Source organism: Corapipo altera, unplaced genomic scaffold (genome assembly GCF_003945725.1).
Source record: "Corapipo altera isolate COAL_440 unplaced genomic scaffold, ASM394572v1 146, whole genome shotgun sequence".
Taxonomy (NCBI): Eukaryota; Metazoa; Chordata; class Aves; order Passeriformes; family Pipridae; genus Corapipo; species Corapipo altera.
In genome coordinates this window covers 327,748-351,277 of record NW_020884981.1, presented here as the reverse complement: position 1 = coordinate 351,277, position 23,530 = coordinate 327,748, and the positions used below count along the sequence as shown (strand labels likewise).

Below are 23,530 nucleotides of genomic sequence, written 5' to 3'. Positions count from 1 at the left end.
ATGTACCCCATACCTCATCAGCTGAGTCTGGGTTTGAGCCTTCTTGTTGCTGCTGATGACCTGGAGGTGCTGCAGGCGATGTCCCAGCTGCTCACAAGTTGAGAGTTTGCTCCATAAGAAAGACAAAGGCCAAAACTTCAGCACCCTGTAGAAACACATGGGAATGTCCCCTTTTGCCTTTGCCATGCAGCAGGCAGGCCAGTATCCCAAATCCATGCAAAACAGTCAGGGCACAGTTAAGGCTGTGCAAGCAGAGATGGTGATTAGATGTTAAGGACTCTCTGAAAGGTTAACAGAATTAAGGAGCCTTGCCACACCAAGACATCTAAAGCAGACAAGCCAACCTCCCATTTCCACTCTGTCAAACCACGTGCCTTGCTCTTCCAAGGAAGCCACAAGGCAATCCTGACTCCAGCCTGTGCTTTGCAATACATCACTGGGCTTGCACAATGCCCTGAGCCTCCAGCAGAGAGAAGCCAAGGCAGTTTTGTGTGCAGGGCAACAACACAACATGGTGTAACTGCTGCACAAATCCCAGTATTACCAATCATAGAATCACTGAATGGTTTGGGTTGGAAGGGACCTCAAAGCTCATCTCATCTCAATCCCCTGCCATGGGCAGGGACACCTTCCACTAGCCCAGGTTGCTTCAAGCCCCATCCAGCCTGGCCTTGGACACTTCCAGGGATGGGGCAGCCACAGTTTCTCTGGGCAACCTGTGCCAGGGCCTCCCCACCCTCACAGGGAACAATTCCTTCCCAATATCCCATCTATCCCTGCCCCCTGGCAGTGGGAAGTCATTCCCCCTTGTCCTGTCCCTCCATCCCTTGTCCCAAGTCCCTCTCCAGCTCTCCTGGAGCCCCTTTAGGCACTGGAAGGGGCTCTCAGGTCTCCCTAGAGCCTTCTCTTCTCTGGGTTGAAGAATTCCAACTGTCCCAGCCTTTCCTCACAGGAGAGGGGATCTCTGTTTTGCGTGAGATTGGTATAACAAAGAGCAGTGCTCTCTGTGCAGTTTCTGTCCCTTTCCCCCCTTCTTTTCTTTTTTCTTCCAATTGATCCTTTTTTCTTTTTTTCTTTATTACTTCCAAACTCCTTTCTCAGGGTCTTGATTTCTACCTTCTCTCCACAGCCTCCCAGTGACCAGCATTATGCAGATAACACGACACTCGGCACTTAATTAGGTTTCAAAGTTAACATTCACATGAGGCTTGTAGGGGAGGAAACAGTCACACGGTTCTTTTCTTATGACTCAGAAGAAAAGTACTAAATGATGCTCAATTATTTTGGGGAGTTACTTTTATTGCCACACAACCTACAAAGCAAGGACTGATAGTGCTTTGTGTGGGTTAAAATGACACACAGCACTGGGTGCAGAAGCCACAGCAACAGAGAGCACTAGGTTTGCTTTGGGAGCTAAACTCTGATGTGGACATGATCTGAATGCCTTCTCTCCTGTACACAGTTATTGTTGCACTATTTTCACAGTGTTTCACTGTTTTCTGTTTAGGGTCCAGGGATCTACATTCACTTTTAGTCACTCCACCTACTCTCCTGGACTGCTTTGCCACGGTCCTGCAGTTCATGTCAATCCACACCCCAACATTATTCCTTGTATCCTGCTTTGCTTTTGAAATTGTAGAGCTGCTTGGATCATTACTGAGCGTGACCTGGAGATGTGTGTCCCTGCAAAGTGTGTTGCCTTCCACGGATTTCACCAGAGGACATCAGTCCACGCCCAGCAGCAGAGTGCCCGCAGGACAGTCTGGGATGGACAGACTATTTATACATTTCATACAAATCACAAGGGTATGGCCCCTCCAAACCTCACTCAGCTCCCCATGGCTGCTATCCCCTCCTCCCCACATCCCCCTGAGCCCTTCCACCCACCCTTCGTGCAGGTTTTGTCAGCTTGAAAACCCAAGTGCTGAAGTGCCCCCTTCCCCCTCCCTCCCCATTCAGATTTCAGACACATTGGCTTTGAAACACACGCAGTGTTCTGTGAATCATTCTTAATTTGAGGTCTCCAAGTTACTCAGCTCTTCGCTACAGCCTCCCACCTTGGAGACAAATGAAAGCACTGCTCCTCAGCTGCCTTGCCAGAGGAGGGGTTGAGGAAAGAGCTCTGTGCAGGGGGAGGAGAGAGGGGGTCACTGATGCAAAGACCTGGGCTCACAGATTCACAGAGACACAAGAGCAGACGAGCTTTCTCTTCCAATTATGCCCCAGCCCAGCAGTTACAAATTCTGCTGTTGCAAAACTTGACTAGAGCAGAGAACTGCACTTGAAATGCAAAGGAGGGGGAAGGAGAAACGCTCTACCTGTGGGATTATGTCCAGATGGCTGAAGGTGAGGAATTACCAGTCAAACCCCAGCTGCCAGACCCTCTCAGCTAAGGCAGAAAGCAGCAGATCCAGGGCCCTGTGCCACACACTCAGAGTGACAGTCCCACATCCTCTCCCAGCACTGGGTGTCTCTCACCATCCAGGGCTGCTCCTCAAGCAACAGACACACCAGACGGATGCGCTTGTCTGTGCTACAACTGACTCTCTTTTCTTTTCACCCAACACCACAAGGACAACCTCTACTCCACTCACACACCTTCTTTGCAAAGGAAATACACATCCTTATTGAAATAAAAACACAAACATACTGCAAAAAGCTCAACAGAGCAGCTGCAAGATGTGCTACGGGAACTCTCATCTCTAGGAGGGCTGAGGAAGAAAGCCAGAAATACTCCCTGCGTGGTCTCCTACCCCTTTGCACATTGCCAGAAATGCTCCCACTTGTTTACCACCCACTATATAGAATGATTTTCAGAACTTCAATGGAAAACCAACCAGATTGAAAAACCCAACAGAAATCCAGTGATGTTGTGTCATTGCATTATTTAAGCAGCAGGAGATCTTTGGGGTATTTCCAAATATAAGGAATTTTAGCAATAAATTAGCACAGCCTCCATGAGTAAGTCTTGATTTTCCAATTCAGTTTTTTCCCAGGAGTGAGAGGGGATTTTTCAGATAACAGATGAAAAGTAATCTTTCCAAATCTAGATCACATGCAAATATTAAGCTCCATTAACCAGAACTCCCAGAAACTGCAGGAACAGTGCCTCCCTTTGGATGAGGGATCAGACCTCATGGTGTTTATAAACAGACTTTTTTCACAAGGAGCACACAGAACTTCTTGTCCCAAGACAAAATCATCCTGATGTCCCCAAGAGTACAGAGACCTTCAGGGATAATGGGAATCCTGCCCCCAAGTCCCTCTGAAGCAGAATTGCAATGGCCACCCCTCAGCACACGGTGGTGCTGAAGAAATGGTTTAACTCAAGATAAGGGAGCACTGGGTGAGCTTGGATGGGTGTCAGCAACTCACTTCCCGAGATTTCCAGCTGCTGCCCTGCTTCTCCTGTGCAAATACACAACAGGGTGTATCCAAAAGGTCTGCAGCCCCAGAGGACATTGCTGATCTCTTTCTTTAGCTTTTCAAAGCTGACATCACAAAAACCAGGGAAAGAATGAAGTCCTGTGACCTGAAGAAGCAAAAACCTGGTAAATCTTATTCTATGGGACATCCTGTCCCAGCATGGGGAGGAGGGGACTGGAAGGACACCTGCCCTTGACACCTTGAACCCTCCCTGCCTTGAGGATGCTGGCACAAGGGAGGTTGTAGCACACACCACATGCTGAGTGGAACCAAATTCCTTTAAATGACTTAGAAAGTTGAGCAGGAGGTTTGTTATAAAGCCAGGTACTAATCTCTGTTCTCTAAGACTGATGCTTTGTAAGATAAGTGAGTATAATGCTGATCCTATGAGTGAATAAAACAGAGAAGAGAACAAGCTGTATCTGTCTCCCAAGCCCAAGAACAAGCTCAGCCCAGGTTTGTGCACAGCCAGCCCCACATTCTGCCTGCTGGCAGGTACAGCTGGCTGCTGCTGTGCCTCAAAACATCCATCCTGGGCTTAGGAAAAGCTGAAGTCAGAATTCCTGAGAAGCTGGAGAATTCCAGACTGAGCTTGAGTTCCTGAGTTAGACTCAGACTGTGGCCTTCTGGGGACCTGTGAGGCTTGGGTTAACTGGACTCTAAGCCTGACTGATCAAGTCAGGACCTTTTAAGACAAAGAAAAGGATCATCCTGTTTGTTGGTGGTGGCACAGCCCTCGGACAGCCAGAAAAAGGACCTTCTGAGCTGACTCCCAATCTTCTGCCCAACCACAAAGTTGTGACTTAGTCACCATTAACAGCCACTAACACAGAGTCAGCATCTACAGGGCAGCCCCAGGAACCAGTGTCCTTGATTATATCAGGTTTTGGCCTGATCCTAAATCTCTTCCAATAGAATAGTCCAAAACTGGACAGTTTCCCCTTTATGTACCAAAATAGGTAACTCTTCTGTTCAGAAAGTCTTTGCATGGGAAGAGTTTCACTGTAATTCTTTCACAACAGTATCACACAATTGGAAACTGTTAAAACCCTCCCTTCCTCCTGCCCTTAGGCTGCACTTGAGCAGATTTATCCATGAATACAGTAGTAGCTGTTATCCAAATTTCATCAATTAAAGTGTCTCCCTGCAGCTTGGAACCAGAACTCCACTCTCCTCCCTGGCACAGCCTCTCCAGGCAGGCTGATCAGGGGAGTGGTGGAATCACCATCCCTGGAAGTGTTCAAAAAGCACAGGGGGACATGGGTTAGTGGTGGCCTTGGCAGTGCTGGGTTAATGGCTGGACTCCATGATCTTTCCAGCCTAAATGATTCCATGGTTCTAAACTTCTCCCCTTCAAATCTGCTCAGAATTCCTCATTAGTGCAAGCACTTGCCACACATTACATGTGGATCATCCCAGTCAGTCTCCTGGTTGTGAGAACAGGATTTCACCAAGGATTCAGGCACAGCAGCAATCCCTATGACCTGCTATACGGCGCCAAGGCTGCAGCACCACAGTCTCTTGGAGGACAATGGATTTAGAAATACTATTTGCTGATGTTTGACAGCTGTGGAGGGATTCACAGCAAACAGGGAGGAGGGAGTCCCAGCTGTGAAGCCATTAAGGAGAGGCTCAAGGCATTCTGTCAGCCATGGAATAGCTGGAAATCCACTGGTCCAGCTGTGATGAAAGTGAAGTGGGGCTGCTGCAAATGCCTCCCCAGAAACCCTCCCAGCTCCATGAAGAGCCCTATCTGAGGGAGACTTTGGCCTTGTGATTTCAGTGGGGCTCCCCAAACTCCAACAGCAGCCTGCTTCCAACAGAACCTTTTGTATCAACCATATTTCTCACTGGGATTGAGCAGAAATCCCGTAAATGCCTAAATTGCACTTCTACACAAAACAAGCTGGCTGATATCACATCACTTACCTGCTCCTGCAGATCCCAGAGACCAGTGAGAGCAGGAATGTGAGGAGCATGCAGGCAGGCACAGAGGTCTGTTTGAGCAGCTCCACGATGATACTGGCCTCGACCCCCTCCGACTGCCAGTGGGTCAGCTTGATGGGCCCCTCGTCGTACCTGTCCGTCATGAACAGCACCCTGCTCCTGGCCACGGTGTCGAAGATGGCAGAGAGCTTGGAGGCATCCTCTGCCCTCCCATCAGCTGTGTCCAGAGGGGGGTGCAGATGGGAGAGCATAACTTTGCGCTGGTCATAGTACACCAAGATGACTTCTTCCTCCTTAGGGCTGCTGGAGTGTTTCTGAAGGGTAGAGCAGCTCCAAAACTTGCTGTCTCCCTCTTTGCTTATCTGAATCCAAGGCTCATGGGAGAATATGGTCCCAAGGTCTTCCAAAAACTCACTCAGGCCCTCCTCTTTCTCCTGTTTGCTGTTGCTCCAGGAGCCGAGCACAGAAAGGGTGACTTTGGTCGCGCGCTGAACTTCCCCGAGGAACTGCTTCACCTGCCCAGGGATGAAGGGGAAGTGCACCACGGCCAGGACAACTGCAGAGCTCTGCTCCGACAGCCAGCGGCCGATCAGGATGCCGCTGTCTGCCGAGGAGCAGCACGACGGGAAGAACACCTTGAGTACCATGGCAGGGACCCTGGAGGGACGGGACACCTGCAACAAACACAAAAATAAAAGCTGAGAATGGCGAGTAAATGCAAGAAAACCTGAGCTGGCCAAAGTCGCCGGGGAGAAGAACCAAGCGGGTTTGAAAACACTGAGCCCAACCACTTGTGTAAGGACAGTGACAGCCATCAGACACACACACGTTCGGGAGGTTCCTGATGATCTGCAGTCTTTGAAGTGAGGAAAGGTGAGCCTGGAGTCACCTTTTCTGAGTCCTGGAGAGGTCTTTCACTGATAAGCACAGCGCATCAGACCAGATGAGATCAGGAATTCATCCAGCCTTGGATCTTAGATCCCCAACTGGATGTGCTGGAGCACTTCTAGAGTGCACCACAGTGTCTCTGGGGAGTATTTCCTGCTATTACCAACAATCAAATATTGATCCATGCCATAAAGCCAGATAATTTCAGACTCTCTTTTATCACCTCAGAACCCAGAGCTGCGCTCTGCAACAAACTCACTGAGCAACCTTAGTCAGATCACTCAGCTCCTCATGCCTCACTCACCTCATCTGGAAACTGCAACAACAATTTCATCAAAAGGGACTACAGTGATTAATTGAAGTTTGTGCAGCAGTTTTAATTCATTAGACACAAGAGCCTAAAAATGGAGAAGCCTCTCCACTTTATCAGTGCTCTTTATCTCCAGTGTTTTTCTCCCCATCATTAAGAACACTTCTCAGTGGCTTTGGGAGACTCTTCCCAAAAGGAGCTTTGAGGCAGTTGACAGTGTCTCTTTAAATAAGGCGGAGGTTTCTAACAGAGCTGTAATTGCAGTAAGGAGGGCGCTGGCGCAGAACAGTCGCACCCGGCGCCCGTTGTCCTTTCCCGTCCTTCAGTGCTTTGTTAGGGATGTGAAAACTCCGCAGGGCCCCGAGGCTGCCTCCTCTGCAGGGACCCAGTCAGTCGGAAAGGGAGCACAGAGGGTATTTATAACACCGACAGAGGATGCGCAGGGAAGGCCCTGATGGCTTTGTTTTCCTCTCCATTAATGCAGGACAAATCTCAGCCAGTAAATCTCAGCACCTGGGAATTTGCTACAGTGTGGAGGGATGGGGAGCAGCAAAGGAGAGTGATTAACCTCTGGGGTTAAGACTCAGAGAAGAGTAATTTGGGGAGCTGCAGCTGCCCCATCCCTGGAAGTGTCCAAGGCCAGCTGGACGAGGTTGGAGCAACCTGGGCTAGTGGCAGGTGTCCCTGCCCATGGCAGGGGTGGAATGAGATGGGCTTTAAGGTCCCTTCCAAACTTACCACACTGGGACTCTATGATTCCTCCAGTCCCCCAGCCGCAGTACAGCACTTGGAAATGTAGGAGTTCTCAGCTCCTTGAGCAACAAGGTGAGGTTCCCTTGGTGCACAGCATGGTCCTCCAATGGGAAAAGCACCACAGCTGCCTTTGCAAGGAGTAATGTTGTTCTTCCTTGGACTGAATTTTCCCTTTTACTGCAAAATAGCAAAGCACCCCCAAAATTTCCCTCAAGCAGACATAGGGGTGCTCCTGAGGGATTTTGTTGGAGTGTGGTGCTGGAAGCACAGTGTTGGCAGGTGCTGAGGGCACCCAGCACTGTCCCTTGCTGCCCCACAGACCCTCCAGCCCCTGGTGAGATCTGGAGGCCACAGAGGGATAACCTTGGAGACCTGGAGTCTGCGAGGAAGCAGGATCTCAAAAGAATCATAGAATCACAGAATGGTTTGGGTTGGAAGGGAATTTAAAGCCCATCTCGTTCCACCCCTTGCCATGGGCGAGGACACCTTCCACCAGACCAGGTTGCTCCAAGCCCCATCCAACACTTCCAGGGATGGGGCAGCCACAGTTTCTCTCAGCAAGTGATAGAACCTCAACTATTATGTGTTTTCCCAAAGGGTTTCAAGCCTCCAGCAGGAGGGAAGGGAAGCAGAGAGCTGTGTGAGGGAGGGCAGAAGTGGCAGCTGTGACACCCCGAGGGTGTCGGGTACAGCACACCAGGCCTGAGCAGGACAGAGACCTGCAGCACAGCCTAAAAATGGCATCTTTCACCAAAGCCTCATGACTATCACACTCAAATGGACTGAAAAACAAGACCTCCAAGCTTATTTTTCACTTCTCTGGAAATACAGGGAATAACTTCTACGGAAAGAGTCAAGTATTTTTGGTGTTATTTTTCTGGAGGACCACGGAGACGTCGAAGGACAGATGTCCTATCCAGAAGTGGTGAAACAGACACAATTAATTAGATTAGTCCTTAAAATAGTTTGATATAAAACCTGTCCCCTATATTTCGCCTTCCTTCCCTTCAGTATCCCTGGTCTGTCCAGGAATACTGGCCAAAGTAGTGCTCCCTTCACTACCTCTCATGCCTCCTTGCTTAACTCAAGCTGTTATGGAAACATTGTCAGGCGAGATGAGGTTTTGCTTTAGATTTGCAAAAGGATTCTAATTCTTTTCCCCTAAGACCCACAGACATACTCCCAGGAAAAAGGAAATAAATTATGTAAATACAGGGGGTCTGAAAGGCAAAACAACAGATTGAATGTGTCAGGAACATACATACACACATATGCTCAGATACTACTTAAAATAATATAAATTTAGCTAGTGATAACATTCTAGTTATATCACAGTACCAAAACTTGTAAGTGAAGTTGCCAATAGCCGAATACTCTAAAAACTGAGATTGAGTTCCATTTCTGAAAGAAAAAATAGAAAAATTAAAACAATAAGTACTTGAAGGAGGTTTTCAGTACTTATATCAGTAATATTGGACAAGTAAGTTTTTAAAGTTGATTTTTAACTGTTCTTTTACCTCAAGAGATGTCAGAGGTGTCTGAGTGTATCCCTACAAGAGACTTCCAGTGTCTCTGCACAGCTGACCTTAAAGCTTTGTCCATCCATCGGACATTTGGAAGAGGAATTGTCTACTGACTCTCAATACAAACATTTACTTTTCACTGAGATTTGTTTTTTTTAAGATAGCCACAGTCATCTGGGAAAACTTCTCATGGAGCAGAAACACTTATCCTTATCTTCTCTATTTTGGGAGTTTTTCCTCTTACACCTTTCCCAACTTTTTAAATTAATATCATTTTATGCACCCAACTAATCTGGCTATAGCTCAGGTCAAATCATACCTAAGCACATCATCTGCCCTTTGGCTGCTGCAGAGAAGATTCTGATACAATTTTCAGGCTGTACAAAATATCTTGATAGCTGAAAACCAGCTGATCAACTGTTCTTACGTTACTGTGGTCTGTATTCCCAAATCCACAACTGGCTGTGTATCTCACCTCATTCATTTCAATACACTGAAATATGAAGTTCACCTCTTAAATGTCATCACAGTCAATTGTTTTCACTGCTGCTAATTTGAGCAGAAAAATCCTACCAATGTGCTTAGTCCCTGTTCATAAAGTGCCTAAAATCTTCCAGATCCACCCATTCCTGCTGGAAACACCCAGCCTTTCCCTGAGATGCCGCAGAGCATCAGCACAACGATCTCAGGCGACCAAAACAAAAAAGGGACACCACCTAAAATGTGTTAAGGTGACCAAAAAATGAAGACAGGACCCCAGGATGAATTAATTTCAGAACTTTTGTCAGAAAAGCAAAGGTGAACAGTGGGATGTGGCCCAGGTGTCACCACATGAGCTATCCTGTGGCCACCAGCAGAGCCAAGGGATGCTGACCCTGGGTCAAACCCACACCTGAGCACTCCGAGGTCCTTCCAGGGGATGAGGGAGAGCAGGCCAGGAGATACACAATCATAGAAACATAAAGGTTGGAAAGCCCTCCAAGACCGTCGAGTCCAACCATTCCCCCAGCACTGCCAAGGCCACCACTAACCCGTGTCCCCCGGTGCCACATCCACATGGCATTTAAATCCCTCCAGGAATGGGGACTCCACCCCTGCCCTGGGCAGCTGTGCCAGGGCTGGACAACCCTCTCCATGAAGAAATTTTCCCAATATCCAATATAAACATCTCCTGGCACAGCTTGAGGCCATTTCCTCTCGTCCTGCTCCTTGTTCCCTGGGAGCAGAGCCCAAGCCCCCCCCAGCTCCCCCCTCCTGTCAGGGGGTTGCAGAGCCAGAAGGTCCCCCCTGAGCCTCCTTTTCTCCAGGTTGAGCCCCCCCAGCTCCCTCAGCTGCTCCTGCTGCTCCAGCCCCTTCCCCAGCTCCGTTCCCTTCCCTGGACACGCTCCAGCCCCTCAGTGTCTCTCCTGCCGTGAGGGGCCCGGCAGTGCCCCCGCCCGCGGTTCCCGCGGCTCCCCCCACAGCCCCCGGCCCGGCCGGGCCCGCCCCGCTCCTACCGCCCGCCCGGCGCCGCCGCTTCCGCCCGCGTTGCCCGGAGACGCGGGAGCCGCGGGGCCCCGCAGGGAGGGCCCGGCCGCCGCCGCCGCCCGCCGCCCGCGTTCCGGGGCTCTCGGGGCCCGGCTGTGCCCGCTCCCCGTGAGGGCCGTGAGGGCCCGGCTGTGCCCGCTCCGCTCCCTGTGCCCGCTCCCCGCGCTCCTCCCGGCGCTTTTCCCGGGCCGGGGAGCGGCGGGGCCGCCTGGGACGGGCGATAAGGGCAGTCAGCGTGCCCGTCCTCCCCTGGAGCGGGGCCAGGGGCTCGCATGTCCTCATGGGACCCCCCTGCCCCCGACCCCACAGCCCAGGGACTCACCTGTCCTCACCAGACCCTGTAGTCCTCCATCCTCCCAGGCCAGAGGCTCAGCTGTCCTCGTGGAACCCAGTTGTCCCCCATTCCCACATGCCAGAGGCTCACCTGTCCTCACAGGACCCTGTCATCCTCAGTTCCAAAAGTCCAGGGACTCACCTGTCCTCACGAGACCTCAGTGCCCCCCATCCCACAGGGTTCTCCTGTCCTCATGGGATCCTCTTGTCCCCATCCCACAGGTGAGGGACGTCCCTTTCTAATGTCCTGATGTTCACCATCCCCAAAGGCCAGGGACTCGCCTGTCCCCACAGGACCATGTTGTCCCATGTCCCCAGAGGCCAGAGGTTTGCCTGTCCTCATGGGACCCCCTTGTCTCCCACCCCCAAAGGCCAGGGACTCGCCTTGCCAAGTGGGATCCCATTCACCCTCATCCCCAAAGTCCAAGGACTTGCCTTTCCTCAGGAACCTTGTTGTCCCTCATCCCAAAGGTCAGGATTTGTCCATCCCCATGGGACTCTATTATCCCCCACCCCCACAGGCTCACCTCAACTCCCACCCCCAGCACCTCAGCAGCTCCCTGGCCTGGCAGAGGCCCATGAGTGCAGATGGGTGCCCAGGAGCTTCCCTCCTGTGACCCAGCGGCGGGTTGGGGCCGGCGAGCTTGGGAAGACTCTGGGCAACGTGAGGGGGTCTGACATGGAAAGGGAGAGTGGGTGTGGAGGTGGAGGTGAGCTAGAGAAGAGGTTTTGGGGGTTTATTTTTGTTGCTGAGTGCCACAGAACTGTAAATAAGGTGGGGGAAGGTTTGGTTTTCTGGGGGCTCAGCAACCTGGGATGGGACAGGCTCATCCCTGTACCTGCAGACCACATAGACAGGCCCCTTCCCTATTGCTGGGTTTGCTCTGGGGCTGCCTCGTTCTACAGGGAGAGGAGTCTGGGAGGGCACCATCTTCAACATCTTCAGTGCTTGTTCCAAGACCAGGAAGGAGCAAGGCCCTCTCCAGGGATTGTTTGGGTGAGAGGTGGTGACTGGACTCAGGTCTCAGACATCAGCAGAGGCCAAGGAGCCGTTCAGCACCATGTCCAACCCGAGGGCTGGAGATGGGAGATGAAAACGCCCTTCCCTGTGCCACCACACCCTGCCCACTTTCCCCTGTGCCACCACACCCTGCCCGCCTCTCCCTGGTCTCTGCCGATAAGGGCAGTGGCTCCGAGCCCTCCCCCACAGGGGATAACAGACAGCCCAGCTCGGCAGTCTCAGCCCCGGGATGGGATGGGGGGGGGTAGGACAGTGCGAGCAGTTCCACATTCCCATATGGAACTTACTCTGTGCAGTGGTTGTTGCTTCCCTGTAGAGGTCAGGAATGCAGCACAGAAGCAGTTCCCTTCATCCTACCCTTCTGAAGTCTGTTACAGACCCAGCGTGCCATTCTGTGATTCCAAAACTTTTCCTAATATCCTGGGGATGACTTAGTACAGACCAGTTGTCTCAACCATGCACGGCTGGACGGGGCTTGGAGCAACCTGATCTAGTGGAAGATGTCCCTGCCCATGGCAGGGGGTGGAATGAGATGGCCTTTAAGGTCTCTCCCAAACCAAACCATTCTGTGATTCCATGATTCTCTGACAGGCCACGGCTGCCAGCTCTGGCCATACTCTGGTCATACTCTGGCATCAGGAAGGTGGAACCATGGTACATCAAAACAGTGTGTGGGGAAGAAAAATATTCATATTAGCTTTGCAAAAACACACAAGGGTTCGAGGGTGTGGTGGTAAATTTACCAAGGCACCAACTTGTGGCCAATTCTGAGTAGCTTGGTCATCCTTTAGCTATTCTGGTGCTGGTTTAGCTACTCCAGAGTTGGTCTAGTCCTTGCTTCTGCCATCTGGAGAAGCTGGGGGCCGTCAAGAGGTCAGGTCTGGGGCAATGCTCTGCATCCGTGGAAGCGTTCAAGGCCAGGAACTTGGAGCAACCTGGTCTACTGGCAGGTGTCCCTGCCCATGTCAGAGGGGTTGGAACAAGAAGAGCTTTAAGGTCCTTTCCAACCTAAAACATTCCATGATCCTATGATATGATTCTGTGTGAAGGAGATGGAGCTCACAGCCACCACCACCCAACTCAGCTGGGCTGCAGTGGAGCCATCCTCCCTCCCCTCCTGGGTGTTTGGTTGGGGTGACCACCAGGGTTGGTGGGATTGTAAGGGGGTCTCACACAGTACTTAAAGACTTTGACACAGTTCTCCCCTGTGTCTGCCACAAAGAGGTGCCCGAAGGGGGAGCAAGCCATGCCAGCAGGCCTCCGCAGCCCCATGGACACCAGGCAGAGGGGAGCCCCATCCTCTGGGAACAAGTGGACTGTCCGGCGCTGCTCATCTGCCACCAGGATGCTGCCATCCCTATCCACACACACCCCAGCGGGGTTGCCAAACTGGTGTCCATATTTGCTGCTGAGGGAGCAGAGGAGCTTGTGGCTGCTCGTGAAGACCTTGACGTCCCCACACTCCTCACTCACCACAAAGCCCCCGTTGGGCACTGGGCTGACGAAGCGAGGCCCCTGCAGGTCAGGGACTGAGTGGACCTTGAGTGTCTTGAAGGCGTGGTCCAGAGCAAAGCTGTGCACTTGGCCTTGGGCATAGTCTGCTACCAAGATCTTGCCCATGGAGTTGACTCCAATGCCCCTGGGGGAACCAACCTTTCTGATCTTTATCCATTCCCTCTTGGAGAGGCTGGTGTGAGGGTTGAAGGCCCAGATGGCTTCATTCACCAGGTCAGCCACAGCCACCATTCCCATGCGAGTCACAGTCACATCTTCTGGCAAGAAAGTGCCCTTCCCCCTTTGCTGGCAGGGCAGGGCCTGCAGCGTGTGGCCTGTGCTGGAGAGGACGTGGACCCAGGGAGCGTTCTCGGCTGTCAGGTAGATGGAGCCATCTGGGGAGCAGTGGATTCCACGGACACCCCCATAGCGGCTGCCGGTGGGGTTGGGGATCTGCCGGACCAGGTTATCCTGGCAATAGTGGAGGAGGTTCTTGATGTTGTCCAGATCTCCACACAGACTTCTGGCCTTTTCTGCCAGCTGGTGGACTTGGTGCTGTGTCACCATGCCCACGTTGGGCTGGCTGCTCAGCAGTGGGCTGGCTGTCTGGAGAGTGGCAAATGACTTCAGCTGGAGGCTGTAGATGGTTTTCAGCAGCTTCTCCTTTAGCTGGCTGGTCTCCAGCGTGCAGTCCATGACAAATCTCTTGTCCCTGTTTGGGGAAAGCAGGAGGACCATGATTGTCCCTGCCTGTTGTCATCCCTGGGGATACACTAAGGTGTTTGCTGCCTACCCAGGGTCAAGGTGTAGACACTGGTCTGGGTTAACTTCAGTGCCAAAGAAACCACATCACTGTAGTGCCAGCTAATTATGTGCTCGGGACATAAAGACAAACAAGGACATTGGCATGAAAATGAAAGAGTCATCAAGCTGGATCTGCAGCTGGAGGAACAGCCGGAAAGGTCTATTGGCTTCAATGACAGCTCAGCTGGTGTCAGATGTGGCCTGAGGATTTTTGTGTAAAGGTGAGCCATGTGTGAGCCCACTGAATGGCATCTCCACTTCTCTGGTTCCTTAGATTAGTGGCTTCTCTCAGGTCTTTAACACCTCTTAACCCTATTTTATGTGAGCCTCATCTCTCCAAACCATGCTCAGTCTATGATAACACTCAGGACACTGAGGATGAGTATTCCTTAACTCCCACGTGGGTCAGATGTCACACGTGGCCAGCACACCTCTTTGCTAAGGGCACCCTCTCCGCATCCAAATAGATTCATAGAATCACAGAATATTCTGAACTGGAAGGGACTCACATGGATCATCAAATCCAACTCCTGGCCCTGCACAGACACACTAAGCAGTGATGGGAGCCCAACTCTGCTGTGTGTTCCCAGGGCCTGGCTGGAGCACAGCTTGTAGCACACAGCCAGGAGCTGGCAAGGGAAATGTGGCCTCATTAAAGCTCCTGGGGAGGCAGAAGTTCACCTTGCTTTAACTGTGATTATAATTAATATTATAATAGGCACACTTGGCTGTTTTGAGTTGTCTGCAGGCTGTCACTCCACTTTTATCACTCCATGTCCCGTGATTGCCTGGATCATGTGCTCTGTGCTGCCTGCAAAAGGGACATTTCCCCAAACCACAGCTGAAGGAAGCTAAGGCATACTCTGCCAAACACTCCTTTCCGTGTGCAAATCCCACAATTATCTAAACCCCATCCCCTGAATACTTGCAGAGCTACCAAACACAAATGCGTGATAGTGGGGATGAGTGTGAATAGAGATGGAATCCAGTTTCTGCTGGGTTTGGGGTCTTGGAACAGCTGTTTCTTCCCCAAAGTGGCTGTGCTTTGTCTCCAGCAGCAGAGCCATGCTTGGTGGAAATAAGCCCTCCACCCCCACCCAGAACTGCATGTCAGGGTCCTCCTTCAACGCTGGACAGAGTCCAAAATCCAAACCACTGGATTTTACAGATCGGGAAACTGAGCCACCACCAGGGAGCTGCTATGCCAGCCACCACACCCCCTCACCATGAGCATCCACCTCCCTTCCCGGGTGCTGGGCACCCAAAGCTGCCCTCAGACCCTTGATGGTGTGTCCTGAGCCAAGCCTGAGCTGCTCATTCAGGGGTCTAAGCCTAAAAGAGGTCTCTGACCTGTCTCCCACACAACTCAGGGCAATGACCACGAGCCCAGCTCAACAGACCTTGCACCTCAGTCCTGCTGTCCGGGGGGCTGCCTGTCCTTCCCTGGCAGTGCTGCCCTCCCACCGGCTCCGTCCTGCTCCGTCCCACCGGCTCTACCCTGCTGCCTCAGGTGCAGGAGTTGTCCTGCCGGGCTCAGGGAGCAGGACCAGGGGATCTTGTGTTGTTAGTGACGGCCGATTGCCCTCGGGTCTGGGTAAACACAAAAACTCCTTGTGCTGACAACCAGAAGCAGCGACACAAGGGCTTATCTGCACGGGTTTTTTATTCCCTGCTGGTCTCCTGCCAGAGACAAGGTGCCTTTCCCGCAGGATCGGTCTGTGCTCCAAGGTGCCCAGCTGCAGGGATGATTTGGGGCTTTTAAGGAGAGGCAAAGGGGCTGATTTGCTGCACGTCACCCTTGGCAGCTGCTGGGGTGGGACAGGGACCCTCACTGTGGATCAGGGCTCCTGCCTGGTCTCGTGGCTGTGTCGCTGCCTCCCCATGTGCTCCCAGCCTGGGCACTGTGCAGCTGTGTGCCTCAGTCTCCTCTCTTGCAAAAAGGAGACTGGGGAATTTTACCACATCAGGCTTTGAGGTGCAGTGATGGAGAAGTTCCAGGAAGAGGCAGATCAGCCAGGACTCCTGGCACAGCCCCCCTCTCCATCTCCATGCTGCTCAAACCAGGCTCCCCCCAGCTGGGCAAATCCATGTTTGGAGTTGATGGTCACTTTTATCAGTTCAGCTCCAACAAAGAGGGTCAGGAGTAAAAGCAGAGTTGGCCAGGAGCAGCCTGCAAGGGGCTGCTCAGAACCTGTCCTTCCTCCCTGGCAGTGATTCCTGGCAGTGCTTCCTGTCCGTGCTCCGTCCACCTTTGCCAGCAGTGAGCTCAAACCACCCACCTTAAACCTGGTCAAGGTGTGAAGAAGTTTGTGTCTATTCATTCCTCAGATGGGCCAAAGGTAAGTGAAGTTTGGATCAGACTCAGCTACCTCTGGGATGCTTGGAGGGGCTGCAAGTGCCTGGCCCTTAGGGCTTAGGAAGCAGTTTGGGATCCAGCTGGCTGCAGGAGCTGTGGGATGGGGATCTACCTCCAAAGCCCCAGGACTGGGTGCTCCTCTTGCCATGTGTTTAGGGCCCTTCTGGTCCCATATCAGACTCCAAAGCTCACAGTGCCTGGGAAGCTACTTCAGACCTATTACCAGCCAAAATTACAAAAATAATTTGACACGACAAGCACCGCGGCCGCTCCATCCGAGCCCCAGCAGGATGGAAGGCTGCTTCAAAAACCATCTCCCAGGGCAACAGGGTCTGACCTTTTGTTTTGCTGTTGTGAGCTCCATCACCAGGATAAACAAACACAGCCTGGCCCTGGGGCTCCTGTTCACCTTTCCAGGACTGTGGCTCTGTCACAACCTGTTCAGAAGCCATCCCTGGACCCCCAAAGACACCTGTGTCATGGCAGGGCCTGGCACAGCCCATGCCCACACCAGCACCGGGAGCTACAGGGTTCAAGGACGAGGGCATGGTCAGCCCACTGGCTCTGGAGATGGACCAAGGGAAAGAGAGTTTGGGTTCAGTTCAGGCTTTCCTGGTGCACATTCCTTGCAGGTATGAGTGATGAACTTCTCCCCTTGCAACTTTTCCCACCCTGGCGCAGAGACAGCAGATCTTGGTTGAGTGTCCACAGGGAACACACAAGCCCTGGGTCTCTGCCAGTCTCTGTGCCCAGGGATGCTTGGTGCCCACCTGGCACTGTGCATGTGTGCAGGGAGCCAGTGGGAGATCCCATGGGAGCAGCCAATGTCATTGCTATTGAGTCACAGATTTGGGGGGAAAAAATATTTCTCCATCTAGAGCACAGCTCCTTGGCTGGGGAGAGGACTGGGGGGACACAGATGGCCACAGTGTCAGTGCAGTGTTAATTGTCACGGTGCAATGAAACCCTCCTGGGGCTCAGGTCCATGCTGGACACTGGAGCACTCCAGCCCTGAGTCCCAGCACTCCCCAGCCTGCTCAGGTCACAGAATGACATGATGAGTTGGAAGGGATGCACAAGGGTCATGGAGTCCAACTCCTGGGCCTGCACGGGCCCATCCCCAACAGTCACACCATGTGCCCCAGAGGATCAGCCAAACACTCCTGGAGCTCTGGCAGCCTTGGGGCTGTGCCCACTGCCCTGGGCAGCCTGGTCAGTGCCCAACCACCCTCTGGGGGAAGAACCTTTTCCTGACATCCAACCTGACCCTGCCCTGACACAGCTCCAGCCACTCCCTGGGTGCTGTCCCTGCTCCCCCAGAGCAGAGCTCAGTCCCTGCCCTCCTCTGCCCCTGCCCAGGAATTGGAACTGCAGTGAGGTCTCCCCTCAGTCTCCTCCAGCTGAACACACCAAGTGCCCTCAGTGTCCTCACACAGCTTCAATCAAGGCCCTTCCCCATCCTCGTTGCCTCCTTTGGACACTCTCTAACGGCTCAGTATCTTCCTTCCATTGTGTCCCCCCAAACTGCCCCAATATTGCAGGGCAGGACAATCCCCTCCCTGGCCAGGCTGGTGATGCTGGGCCTGATGCCCCTAGGACAGGGTTTGCCCTCCTGGCTGCCAGGGCACTGCTGACTCATGGCCAAGTGGCCATTGCCAGGACTGCCAGGTCCACGCTGGATGTCACAGCACTCCATCCCAGAGGGCCTCAGCAATCCCCATCCTGCTCCGGACCTCTGTCAGCGCAAGGAAGTTGCAGCCAAGGGCCGTGATGGTTTGCAGGGACTGAAGGGGCGATGTGGGGAAGAGGTGAGATGGTAGCAGCATGCGGCTGGACACGGGCTGGTCATTGCTTTGCACGGACACCAGGCGGCTCCGTCTGTCCAACAACCGCGGGTGATTGGCACTAATTATCAAAAAGCTGTGTCTGTGTTTGGGTGGGTGCAATGGGAAGTGGTGCCCCAAGACTGCCCAAGAGCTTTCAGTGGGAAGCCAGAGCATCCCCTGCACAGCCAGACAGAAAACATGATTCCCAGCCCGAGCACAGCCCCATCCTGGCTACACTCCCCCACTCTCCATGAAATGCCTGCAGTGTCCAGCTGGAGACACACAAGGGCTTGGGGGACACTGGGGACAGTGCTCTTGGAGGTTGATCCCCCCCACAGGCTGGGACTGGGGTTGGGGCTTCCTGAACCTGGTTCCATGGAGCTGAGAGCAGGAATTCAGTTCCTCTTCAGGCATCACAGAAATCCCTCCAGAAAGGAAAGTTGTAACTACTCTGGTCCCTAAAACCACCTTGGCCCTGTCCTCTGGCTGGCATGGGCACCCTGGAATCCCCACTGCTGGTTACCACACCCATGGAGAAGATTCTCCAGGGTCTGACAAGGGCTGAGCTGATGCCTGGGCTATTCCCTTTCTCCCTCCTCCTCTGAAGCCTCCTGCTCTCACCAGGCTCACAAGAGGATTAGGGAGTTAATCCTCTTTGAGACATCAAGCTCCCTGTTGAGCCTGACAGAAAGGCCCAAAATCTGTGAAGCACAGTAGGGCACTGCCACAAAGCCCCCTTCCTGCCACAAGCAGCCCCCTGGATGAGCCCCAGCCTGCCCTGGGGGCAGTGTCCCCATTGCCATCCCTTCCCCACCCACCCTGGGCACCAGCCATGGCATCTGGGCAGTGGTCCCACCAGGCTGGCTCCCTCCATCCCAACCTGACCTGGCTCCTGCAGCCTCTGCACACTGGCCCAGGAGGGCAGTGGGAGGAAAGTGAAGCATCCTCCTGTCCTGGCAGGGAACAGCAGCCCGAGGCCATGTGGGAAGCAGGAAATGTACAGAAACTTTCTGCAAACACAGCTCCATGTTCAGCCTGCTGGGGAGGGCTCTGGAGGTCCAGGAGCTCTGCAGAACTCCAACAGGGATATTACTGGAGCAAAGCTGTGTGCCAGTAACCTCCTCTTATGGCTGGTACTGCACCATTTGGTCTTCCAGGAAGCATTGCCCCAGCCCTTCCTCTGGCAGGGAGGTGTGCAGGCTGGCGTTGCTGCTGAGCACCACCTACAAGCAGGCAAGGAAGCACCTGCACCTGCATTTTCAGCTCCCCCTTCCCACCCAAACCACAAACTGCCTACATCCTTGGGTACCCCACACCTAAACTTAGGGAGGAAATAACAGTGGCTGGGTGGTTTGACTCCCTGAGCCCCAGATATGGGAAAATGATGTGGGTGTTTGGGCTTTGCAGCAGCTGCTGCCTGGAATGGGGGACCCTGGGCTGCCCCGGGCACTGTACCTGGCCATGCAGGTTCTCCTGGGTCTTCAGGCAGCTTCTGCTTTGCAGGATTGTTTCCTCCTTCCCTCTCAACCCTTCGACCCTGAGCATCTTCCCCTGCACCCCAAGGCAGCCGTGGGGAGCACCCAGCCCTGGCGCCTCGGCACCTCTTGGCATCTCCCATGTTGCCTCAGTCCCAGCAGGTGCAGGTCCCTCCCAGGTAGGGAAGTGGGCAGGAAGACAGGAGCTGATCAAACATCATCAGCAGCTGGGATCTCACCCTGTCTTAGCCTGCAAAGCCTGAGGGGAAACTCTCTCCCCACTCGGCTTGGCTGCCTCCGGGAGCATCAGCCCTGTGAGAGCCAGAGCACTGCTCTCCCTGCCCCAGCTCTTTCAAGTACTTAAACCTCAGTGCTTCCCTCCGTGGGCCTTTGATCCAGCTCCAAAGCCAGAAAGGTTCTGCCCTGGGCAAATACCCAGGGAAACAATCCATTTGGAGGCATCCAGGAGCAGGGAAAGGAAACCTCCAATTGCAATAACAGATGGGAAAACGCAGCAGGGAGATTTTGTAGCTTTTTATACTGTTTTTCCTCATTTAAAGCTGAGGAGAGGGGATAGCTGCTCCTCTACACTGGCTGCATGCCATGGGGGGATGGAGAACACAGGCGCTGCCGGAGCAGCTCTGGAGTTGCGGTCCCAGGAACTGCTCTGCAGCTCAGTGTTTGTGGCCGATGGGGTTGAAGAGTTCATGTTGGACTCAAAACACTCCAGGAGTGTTCCCGTCAGAGCCAGGGGACAGTCAGCAGGGCATGTGAGATGGCTGGAGGCGGTGATGCCACCACAGTGGTGAGAGCGGTGAGGAGCAGCAGTGCTGCTTCCACAAACAGCTGGGAGCAGAGGATGCAAGATGAGCCACAGGCAACGTGTGGAGTGATGCCTTCTGGCTGTCTCTGCTCCTATTCCTCCCACAGAGAAGCTCCCAGGAGGATGAGGACTTGTGGTTCCTGCACAGGAGCTGCAGTTTGGGTGAGAGCCGGTGGCTGGGCTGTCTGTCCGATCTCATTGCCCTCGCAGATCAGCCCCTGCCAGCTCTCAGCACATCTGTGCTGCTTCCTTGCTCTGCCACCAGCCCTGGGGGTGACATTTCTGCCTCGAGGGGAGCCACATCCTCTCCTGCTTGCTCCTAGTGTGCAAATGCTTCCAAGCAAAGGGTGGGACAAGGCTGAGGAGAGCGCTGAGGAAGAGACAAAAAGGGAATGGTGTTCTCCAGGTGTCTTCCAGGACACTTTGCTTGGAGCTCCTGAGAGCACCACCACTCCATACTTAAGGTCATGGGGAAACTCTCACCCGGTGTGCAGTCATTTGGCAGAAAGGAAGCCTTGCCAGCCTTTCCCCAGGTGGGAAATGCAAGGTGGGCTTGGACAGGCCCCCTGGCCCCCTGGAGTGATGGGAAAGGTTCTGGGGCAATTCCTGATTTGTCTTCCCAGCTCCAGAGTCCTCCAGCCTGAGATCTCTGCCTGCCCTCAACTCACTGTTGAAGTTGCCCTGTCAGTGCTGCAAAGGCAGGTCATTGCCCCCCTCCTGCCCGAGACGGAGCAATCCTGCTCCAAGTTGTCTTTGCAGCTTCACACGTCTCAGAAATCTCCTGCCCGACCTTGGCCCTTCTTGAGTCCACGTTTAGTAACTTTCCACTGCTCTGAGCTCTGCTCTGCCCACGTTGGGGTAAGAGAGAACTGGTTGTGCTGGGCAGGAACCACTTCTTGTCCCCAGCTGGTTCCACTGTTACGAGTGAGTGCCCAGAAATCCCAAGGGAGTTTTCTGTTCCCTTCCTTGGACTGTCATTTCCCCCACCAGGCTGAGGTGCAATGGGAGGAGGTGATACCCACCACAGCCCCTACTGTCCCTCATGAAACCCTGGGAACCTCTGCAGTGAAAGTCCTCTTCCAGCATGAGATCCATCCCCAAAATTTACCACTGGCCCTTTGCTGGGGAAATTTGGGGACACAGCATTTTCATGGGGTCTGTGGCATGTTCCCACCTCATGCTCGAGACGAGCAGCATGACATGACCTGCCACCCTTCCCTACAAACTCTAGCCCCATCCCTGTGCCCCAAGGTGCCTGGGTTGCCCCTGCACTGTCTCCCCTTGCTGTTGACCCTGAGGGCATCCAGCCAGAGGTCACAGTCACACCGATGCAGCTGGAAAACTGGTTGGGGATGCAGTGAACCCACCTCCACTCTCAGCTTCCCTAGGGCCACATCCTTGTGCCAATGGGATGGGGAGCATAACAACCTCCCCTTTTACAAGGAACCTTGAAATCTGGTTCCTTCCACTGCCTTGCCCGAGATAAGCCTTCCCTCAGGGTTTGTTTATTAGGAAACTTCCCTCCCTCCCAATCCCTGAGCTCTCCTTTGCTCTTGAACCCGGAGGAGAGGGAATACTTGAGCAGGAGCAGCTGTACCCACCTGGGGTTAGAAACCCATAAAAGTTGTGCAGCTCCATTGACCAGGAGCTGCTGGGCTCTGAGGGACCTGCTGTGACCCCACATCCCCCCAGCCCCAGGAGCAGGGGGGCTGTTGGATTCATCAGGGTGGGGGAGGGATTTGTCTGGGTCCTCCAGTTGTCAACTGGGACTGCTCTTGGCTTGGCAGGAAAATGGGGGGGACACACAAGCAAGGGGAGTTTGGTCAACCCTGACCAGGAAAGATGACTATCAGTGGGCCTGCAGTAAAGGGCAGGTAATGGCTCCCTATCAGATGCCTTTAGGGTGACCAAATAGCCGTGTAATGGGCGCTGTGCTGGAGTGGGCTGAGGGCCCTGGGGGTGCAGATTGCAGACTGGATAAGCCACCCCGGTAGTTCAACTCCCATCCATTATTTAAATGCAAAGGCAAATGCTTTCATCTTTTCAGCTGGAATGGTTCCACCAGCTTGGCCACCTCCAGAAAGTCCCACCCTGCTGCTCTGCAAGCAGCAGTCCCTGGGCAGGGGGCTGCCTTGGAGAGCCATGCCAGTGCACAGAGGGGAGCCATCCCTTCTGTAAGGGTGCCACCAGCACCCCTGAGGACAAGGTGCAAAGGCTGAGCAATAGGGTGGCACTGGGATGTGCGATATGACCCTACAACCCCCTTCTCTGCTCTGCCCTGCACCAGTACTCAGGGACTGGCACTGCAGCCCCAAGGCCCAGCCATGGTAAACTGTCAATGGAGATGGAAGAAAGAGGCTCTGTGTGTGTGTGTGTGTGTGTGTGTGTGTGTGCAGGGACTTCTGCAGGAGGAAGGGTAGTGATAGGACAAGGTAGAACAACTTCAGACTGAAAGAAAGTAGGTTTAGTACTAGTTAGGGAGGAATTCTTTCCTGTGAGGGTATGGAGACCCTGGCACAGGTTGCCCAGAGAAGCTGTGGCTGCCCCTGGATCCCTGGAAGGGCCAGGTTGATGGGGATTGGACAAGCAAGGATAGTGGGAGGTGTCCCTGCCCATGGCAGGGGGGTTGGAATGAGATGAGCTTTAAGGTCTCTTCCAACCCAAATTGTTTTGGAATTCTATGATTCTATGAATTAGGACCCTTGTGGCTCCTGTGAGGATGTTTCTTCCCCTGACATCTGCTACCAGACATAATGGGCTGCCCCTCTTCCCAGCACGGGACAAGATAATGGTTTCCCAGTGCTGATCCAGCAAAATGAAACAGTCAAAACCCCCCCAAGTAAATACTGACCACATGCAGCCAGAGCCAACATCTGGCCACGTCTGGTGGCTAACCCAGCACCCTGCAAACACAGGCTGCATGTTGGAGAACCGTGGCCAGGGACTGCTGCAGGATCTGGCTGGAGCAGACAGAGCTCCATGAAAAGGAGAACAAAGCAGGCAACAGCAACTCCCACTCGGAGG

The 23,530-nt window shown here is 53.4% G+C and overlaps 2 protein-coding genes across 6 annotated transcripts in view; both read right to left on the bottom strand.

Annotated features, from left to right (window-relative positions):
- PIGQ (phosphatidylinositol glycan anchor biosynthesis class Q) overlaps nucleotides 1-10,385 on the bottom strand; it is a 34,675-nt gene extending 24,290 nt beyond the window's left edge. For 3 of the 5 annotated variants that reach the window (XM_027665826.1, XM_027665829.1, XM_027665830.1), the window contains exons 1-3: nucleotides 10,344-10,385; nucleotides 5,356-6,047; nucleotides 14-145 (exon numbers count right to left, since the gene is read on the bottom strand). In XM_027665826.1, the coding sequence (XP_027521627.1) occupies nucleotides 14-145; nucleotides 5,356-6,020 (797 nt within the window). In that variant the 5' untranslated portion in view covers nucleotides 6,021-6,047; nucleotides 10,344-10,385. Of the gene's footprint in view, nucleotides 1-13; nucleotides 146-5,355; nucleotides 6,048-7,309; nucleotides 7,702-10,343 lie in introns of those variants that run through there. The other 2 variants (XM_027665828.1, XM_027665827.1) reach the window with 2 other exon arrangements.
- A 2,423-nt stretch (nucleotides 10,386-12,808) lies between these two features.
- Nucleotides 12,809-13,353, bottom strand: NHLRC4 (NHL repeat containing 4). Its single transcript, XM_027665822.1, has one exon. The coding sequence runs from the start codon at nucleotides 13,346-13,348 to the stop codon at nucleotides 12,809-12,811; it is 540 nt and encodes a 179-aa protein (XP_027521623.1). The 5' UTR covers nucleotides 13,349-13,353.
- Between the last annotated feature and the right edge of the window lie 10,177 nt (nucleotides 13,354-23,530).

Bases quoted from the DNA above. Each gene is read 5' to 3' on its own strand.
- NHLRC4 (XM_027665822.1), bottom strand. From the start codon at position 13,348: ATGGGCAAGATCTTGGTAGCAGACTATGCCCAAGGCCAAGTGCACAGC.